Source organism: Gobio gobio (assembly GCF_949357685.1).
Source record: "Gobio gobio genome assembly, chromosome: 13".
Classification (NCBI taxonomy): Eukaryota; Metazoa; Chordata; class Actinopteri; order Cypriniformes; family Gobionidae; genus Gobio; species Gobio gobio.
This window is the reverse complement of record NC_137106.1, coordinates 580,188-587,687: the sequence shown is the minus strand read 5'-3', so window position 1 is coordinate 587,687 and position 7,500 is coordinate 580,188. Positions and strand designations below refer to the sequence as shown.

The 7,500-nt window shown below is 46.6% G+C and overlaps 1 protein-coding gene across 1 annotated transcript in view; it reads left to right on the top strand.

Moving 5' to 3' along the window:
• dync1h1 (dynein, cytoplasmic 1, heavy chain 1) overlaps positions 1-7,500 on the top strand; it is a 132,340-nt gene that overhangs the window by 94,382 nt on the left and 30,458 nt on the right. Inside the window, exons 60-66 of the mRNA XM_079833960.1 lie at positions 1,550-1,710; positions 1,790-1,901; positions 3,705-3,765; positions 3,863-3,986; positions 4,061-4,174; positions 4,310-4,480; positions 5,540-5,757. Coding sequence (XP_079690086.1) covers positions 1,550-1,710; positions 1,790-1,901; positions 3,705-3,765; positions 3,863-3,986; positions 4,061-4,174; positions 4,310-4,480; positions 5,540-5,757 — 961 coding nt within the window. The remainder of the gene's footprint in view (positions 1-1,549; positions 1,711-1,789; positions 1,902-3,704; positions 3,766-3,862; positions 3,987-4,060; positions 4,175-4,309; positions 4,481-5,539; positions 5,758-7,500) is intronic.

Genomic DNA, 7,500 nt, shown 5'->3' with positions numbered 1-7,500 from the left:
TCAGTGAGTCGATTCAGCGGTTCAGAGCGTTATGAATCAGTGAGTCGATTCAGCGGTTCAGAGCGTTATGAACCAGTGAGTCGATTCAGCGGTTCAGAGCGTTATGAATCAGTGAGTCGATTCAGCGGTTCACAGCGTTATGAATCAGTGAGTCGATTCAGCAGTTCAGAGCGTTATGAATCAGTGAGGCGGTTCAGAGCGTTATGAATCAGTGAGTCGATTCAGCAGTTCAGAGCGTTATGAATCAGTGAGTCGATTCAGCAGTTTGAATCGCCAAATTTCAGCAGTTTGACGGTTTGACACGCGATCCGAATCATCATTCGACTCAGTGATTTATAACGCTTCGAAGCTTCATGAGGCCGTGTTTTGAAATCGTCATCACTATATAAGTCGTTATTTAGGGTTTTTTTTGCGCACAGAAACTATTCTCGTCTTCATAAAGTTATTGTAGAGCCGCTGTAGTGAGATGGACTTTGTAACTTTAGTCTTTAGTGTCTTTTAAGGGTCTTGAGAGTGTAAAGTTGAGCCAATGGAGGCCTTTCAGAGCATCAGATTTCCACTAAAATATCTTCATTTGTGTCTGAAGATGAACGGAGGTCTGACGGGTGTCCAACCACATGAGGCTCAGTCATTAATGACACAATTTACAGTTTTGGGTGAACTACCCCTTTAAGAGCTAAAATGGTAAATGGACTGCATTTATATAGCGCTTTTAACAGACCTACAGCCATCCAAAGCGCTTTACATTTTGCCTCACATTCACCCATTCATACACTCATTCATACACCGACGGCGGAGCAACTCTGAGCAAGGAAAATACAAAAACCTTTATCTCAGTGAAGAGGCGGGGCTGACCCCGTTGCTACGTATGACACAGTCTTTTGAAGACTTTGATTGGTTGGTTCTCCAAAAAGGGGAAAAAAAGAGCGCCTTTAAGTATAGGGTCTATTCTAAGCCTTCACTTTGAAATTACAAGCGCAAATTGTCCTATTTTACCGTTCTCACTCACTCTCTCTCACACACACACACACACATTATATATATGAATATAAATCCTTTTGTTATTTACCATGCTGTTAATTTTATCTTTTTTATCAATCAAAGGTATTTGATTGGCTTAGAACTATAAACTTTGTTCCACTCTTTCCAATTACACTGATTGCTGGCATGTCTATTTAATTGGTGGTTTGAAAGTTGGGTTTAATGCAACAAACATGATCTAATCTATAGAGTCTTAAGTCACTGTCATCCATCGTCTGCAACACATTTCTTCTCCCTCTTCTTTCTGCCGTTTTCTCCGCTGCTAAAGAAACTCTTAAGCCTCTTAAAAGTCCTCGTCCGTGCTCCTAACAAATCTGACCTTAAGACCTCTATTAAGGGTTAAGATGCTTTCCGAATTACTGTTTTCTTTACTAGGATTGTTTTGTTAATTTTAAGAGTAAACGCCCACATTTCTAAGAATTATCACTAGAAGCTACTTTATGAATACGGGCCCTGACACGTGTGTGTGTGTGTGTGTGTGTGTGTGTGTGTGTGTGTGTGTCCTCAGCTCTGATTGGGCAGGCCGTCCACCAGCTGCTGCTGATCCAGGCGTTCAGACCCGACCGCCTGCTGGCCATGGCGCACATGTTTGTGTCTAAAGTCATGGGCGAGAACTTCATGGCCATCATCGATCAGCCGCTGGACCTGGCCAACATCGTGGACAGTGAGGTAAAGAAACACACACACACACGCGCGTGGGGTCATGTGACGCGGGCGGCTCCTGCATCAGCTGTGTGTTTGTGTGCAGGTGAAGCCGGGGACGCCGGTGCTGATGTGCTCTGTGCCCGGGTATGATGCCAGCGGTCTGGTGCGGGACCTCGCGGCCGAGCAGAACAAACACATCACCTCCATCTCCATCGGTGAGCCCCACCCTCCAAAAACCGCCTTTTTCACACTCCTCCTAGCCGTTCTGGTTCTGAACTTCCTGTCAGCCATTTTGTTTTTCTTCAAAAACCTACTTTTACGAACTCCTCCTAGGCCGTTTCTTCAATTCCTGAATTATATTAGTTACCCGCACTAACATTTACACATGATGTAATTATGGCTGCGCACTGAAGGTGTGTGCTCCTATTGTAATCGCTGGTCACATCAAATCAAATTTATAAAATTTAGATTCGTTGCATCACGCCGAGTCATATGATACCCAATTTTCCCATTGTCGGCCATTTTGAATTTTGTCAAAAAATGCTGTTTTAGGAACGCCTTGGTGTATCAACTTCTGAACAGTTTGGCCGAAAATTTAGATCTGGTGCATCACGCCGAGCCAATTTTCCCATTATCAGCCATTTTGGGTGTCGGCCATTTTGATTGTTTTTGGAACGATTGGCATATCATTACTAAACTCTGTGTGTGTCTTCGGCACCAAACCCGGACAGTACTTAAAACGTGATCCATTGTGGGATAGAATGAGTGCACTTGATAGTGTCCACTATGGTTTCGGACACCACTACAGACGGCTGTGCCCTATTTGAGGGTATAGGGGGCGATCTCGGATTCAGCCCCTGACACCAAGTTTGCCATATTTGGCTGAACTTTCCGTCCGCCATTTTGTTTTTCTTTAAAAACGTACTTTTACAAACTCATCCTAGACCATTTGTCCGATTTTCACCTAAATCGAATCGTATCATCTTTAGACTGTGACAACTAATACTTCTGGATTTCATGTCGTTAGATGAAAGTGTTATCGTATAGCGCAGCGATGAAGGCGAGGCATGATGCCAAAATAACTCTGAGGCTGAATCTCTGCAATGCCTTGACACTAAACTTTGCGTGTGTCATTGTCACCACATCAGTTTGGTCACAGCGCCCCCTATTGGTCGAAAGCGATAAACCATTAAAACGTATTATTAGTGACTGTATATATGATTTTTCAGCCTAAAATCATCTTAAATGGCTCATTGTTGCAGTTGGTCTGACAGGGGTCTGATATTGGGTTAATGGTCACATGATGAGAACACTGATCTGAATAAGCTCATATCTGATGAGGTTCATCATTGATTGTGTTTGAATCTGTATTATATAAAGCGCTATAGAAACTAAACCTCCATCTTGAGTGTTATTAGGGGCCAAGCTCCGACTGAATCCGTTCATTACTCTTCCGTTTCTTCTTCTGCTCGAGTCTACGGCAGCCCATAGAACCCAATGGTAGAGTTGTGAAATCTGGCACTGATAGAGGACTGGCCCAACAACAACTGCAACAATTTTGGAGTCTCTAACTCAATCCCTCTAGCGCCACCACCTGTCCAAAGTTTGACTTGCGTACTTTAAGTTTCGGGGGAAATTATAATAATTTCCAAAAAACGGCAATAACGTTTGATTACATTTGTCTATTGTAATGAAACTTGTCTTAATATATTCATTGGGTCATGCCGAGAACACACACTCCAATTTTGCCATATTTGGCTGAACTTCCCGTCAGCCATTTTGATTTCCTTTAAAAACATACTTTTTCAAACTCGTCCTCGACCGTTTGCTCAATATTCTCCTAAATCGAATCGAATCATCTTTAGACTGTGTCAGCGAATACTTCTGGATTTCGAGTCGATAGACGAAAGTGTTTTCGTATAGAGATGAAGGCGAGGCATGATGCCAAAAGAACTGTATTGATCTATTGTCTGCTAATATTGTGACGTGTTCTATAACTGGTGTTTGTCCGTCTTCAGGTTCTGCTGAAGGCTTCAATAAGGCGGACCGAGACATCAACACAGCGGTGAAGTCCGGCAGGTGAGAGAGAGAGAGAGAGAGAGAGAGAGAGCGTCACACACTCCACCAGTCACGGCCCGCGCTCACCTGTGTGTGTGTGTGTGTGTGTGTGTTTGAGGTGGGTGATGCTGGAGAACGTGCATCTGGCTCCTGGTTGGCTGATGCAGCTGGAGAAGAAACTCCACTCCATGCAGCCGCATGCCAGCTTCCGCCTCTTCCTCACCATGGAGATCAACCCGAAGGTTAGGGTTAGGTCACTTCCTGTGCTCTGGCTGAGTGTGATGAGTGTGTCAGCTGATGGCCTGTTCTCCCTCAGGTCCCTGTGAACCTGCTGCGCGCCGGACGCATCTTCGTGTTCGAGCCGCCTCCGGGTATGAAGGCCAACATGCTGCGCACCTTCAGCAATATCCCTGTGGCGCGCATGTGCAAGGTGAGCTCTGACGGGTCACATGACACACTGTGTTTCTTCATCGGGGAGTGTGTGTGTGTTCACGCCCTATATTAGATCTTCAGATGAATCTGATTGGCCAGTGTTGTCACATGTTGGTCTGGCTGTTCTTCTCAGTCTCCAAATGAAAGGGCTCGGCTCTACTTCCTGCTGGCCTGGTTCCATGCCGTCATCCAGGAGCGCCTGCGCTACGCTCCGCTGGGCTGGTCCAAGAAGTACGAGTTCGGGGAGTCCGACCTGCGCTCCGCCTGCGACACCATCGACACCTGGCTGGACGACACGGCCAAGGTGTGTGTGTGTGTGTGTGTGTGTGTGTGTGTGTGTGTGAGACTCAGAGACTCAGAGACTCAGAGCGTCTGTCGTGTGTGTGTGTGTGTGTCAGAGACTCAGAGCGCCTGTCGTGTGTGTGTGTGTGTGTGTGTGAGACTCAGAGTGTGTGTGTGTGAGACTCAGAGTGTGTGTGAGACTCAGAGTGTGTGTGAGACTCAGAGTGTGTGTGAGACTCAGAGTGTGTGTGAGACTCAGAGTGTGTGTGAGACTCAGAGTGTGTGTGAGACTCAGAGTGTGTGTGAGACTCAGAGTGTGTGTGAGACTCAGAGTGTGTGTGAGACTCCGAGTGTGTGTGAGACTCCGAGTGTGTGTGAGACTCCGAGTGTGTGTGAGACTCCGAGTGTGTGTGAGACTCCGAGTGTGTGTGAGACTCAGAGTGTGTGTGAGACTCAGAGTGTGTGTGAGACTCCGAGTGTGTGTGAGACTCCGAGTGTGTGTGAGACTCCGAGTGTGTGTGAGACTCCGAGTGTGTGTGAGACTCCGAGTGTGTGTGAGACTCCGAGTGTGTGTGAGACTCCGAGTGTGTGTGAGACTCCGAGTGTGTGTGAGACTCCGAGTGTGTGTGAGACTCCGAGTGTGTGTGAGACTCCGTGTGTGTGTGAGACTCAGAGCGTGTGTGAGTGAGACTCAGAGCGTGTGTGAGTGAGACTCAGAGCGTGTGTGAGTGAGACTCAGAGCGTGTGTGAGTGAGACTCAGAGCGTGTGTGAGTGAGACTCAGAGCGTGTGTGAGTGAGACTCAGAGCGTGTGTGAGTGAGACTCAGAGCGTGTGTGAGTGAGACTCAGAGCGTGTGTGAGTGAGACTCAGAGCGTGTGTGTGTGAGACTCTGAGCGTGTGTGTGTGAGACTCTGAGCGTGTGTGTGTGAGACTCTGAGCGTGTGTGTGTGAGACTCTGAGCGTGTGTGTGTGAGACTCTGAGCGTGTGTGAGACTCTGAGCGTGTGTGTGTGAGACTCAGAGTGTGTGTGAGACTCAGAGTGTGTGTGAGACTCAGAGTGTGTGTGTTTCTCCTCCTCAGGGTCGGCAGAACATCTCTCCGGATAAGATCCCGTGGGCGGCGCTGAAGACTCTGATGGCCCAGTCCATCTACGGCGGCCGCATTGATAATGAGTTCGACCAGCGGCTGCTCAACACTTTCCTGGACCGCCTCTTCACCACCAGCAGCTTCGACAGCGAGTTCAAGCTGGCGCTGAAGGTGGACGGGCACAAGGACATCAAGATGCCCGACGGCATCCGGTCAGTGCTTCCCTGCTTCCGCTCCGCAGCTCTACAGAAGACGAGGGCGGCACTCAGTGTGTGAGGCGCTCCGTTGTCCATATTCACCGATCGGGCATAACATTATGACCTAATATTGTGTTGGTCCCCTGTGCCCGGCTGCATAAAGCACCTTCAGTTTTTCCCTCAAGTATGAACTTAAGGGGCGATTTCCGCTTACCTAAGAGAATAACTTAAGGGTGTTGCATATAATCTCTTAAACGGTTCTCTTAGGGAAACATTGAAGTGTTTCAGGACAACGATCCTGGATTCACGATATAAAAGTCTTGTTGCCATAGATACGCAAAACACTAACACTAATGCTGCGTTCACACCAAACGTGAATAGAGCGTCAAATTCGTGTCTAGTTTGACGCTTGAACTTTGAATGCATTCGCACGTCCAAAGCGAGATGGACACGCGTAAAAGCAAGCGCTTGAAGAGAAATTGACGTGCGTCCTTTTGCGCTTTTCATAGTTTGGTTGTGCGGCGGCGAAATTGAAAAATACTACTGTTATTGTGTCCCGAAGAGTAGTTTTAAGAGTTGTTCAGTCGAGAATGTAGTTGTTTAAAGCTCAAATCTGTGGTTTATTTGTAAAGATAACGCATTTAAAAATGATGTGAGATCCCGGCGATCGCCTCGCGCCTAACCTCGGCTAGTCTTCCTGACTTTTGCCGCTGGTAAACGAGAAATCTTTAAATTCACAATCTATAACTTCGGTTCTATTATATGAAACATATAAGACATTAATGACTTGTTATAACGTCAAACGACTTCTTTAATGATGTGAGTTTTTCTTCATCAGAAATGTTCGTATGACTGCAAGTGTTCAGTGTCACAGTGGTTGCGATGTGTGATGGTCAAATCGGTGTATTCTTGCAACAATTTTTCATCGCTAAGATGGTCTAAAGGGTTCTCCCTATCCCTAAAAATTCTTCTTGGCACATAATGATCTTCAGCTGGTTCCATTAATTCAGCCATGTCATCTTATTTTTGTGTGCGTTACTCTTAAGGTTACGATTTCCAAACCTTAAGTTATACTTAGGGAAATGACCATTAAGGGGTTTTATGCAACACTTTATGCTTTTTAAGGGATTACTGAAGTGAAAAAACAGCATTTAAGGGGAATTCTAAGTGTTTATGACGTTTCACTTAAGTAACACTTGAGGGTTTTTTTCTGCAACACCCGTAGGTTTAAGGGAATCATAAGGGCGAACTTAAGGGAAGATTACACTTGAGCTGCTTTCTGCAACCGGCACTGAGCCCTGAAGGTGTGCTTCTGGCACCAAGTTGTTAGCAGCAGATTCTTTAAGTCCTGTAAGTTGCGAGTTGGACTCGTTTGTTCCGCACGTCCCACAGATGCTCGATTGGATTGAGATCTGGGGAATTTGTTGAGCTCCTCAAACCATTCCTGAAGTGTTCGTGCTTTGTGGCGGCGCATTGGACACACTTGTCTTCTGTAGAGCTGCGTGTGAACTGGTTTGATGCTGTGGGCCGTCTGTGAATCCTCTGAGTGTGAACTGGTTTGATGCTGTGGGCCGTCTGTGAATCCTCTGAGTGTGAACTGGTTTGATGCTGTGGGCCGTCTGTGAATCCTCTGAGTGTGAACTGGTTTGATGCTGTGGGCCGTCTGTGAATCCTCTGAGTGTGAACTGGTTTGATGCTGTGGGCCGTCTGTGACTCCTCTGAGTGTGAACTGGTTTGATGCTGTGGGCCGGTCTGTGA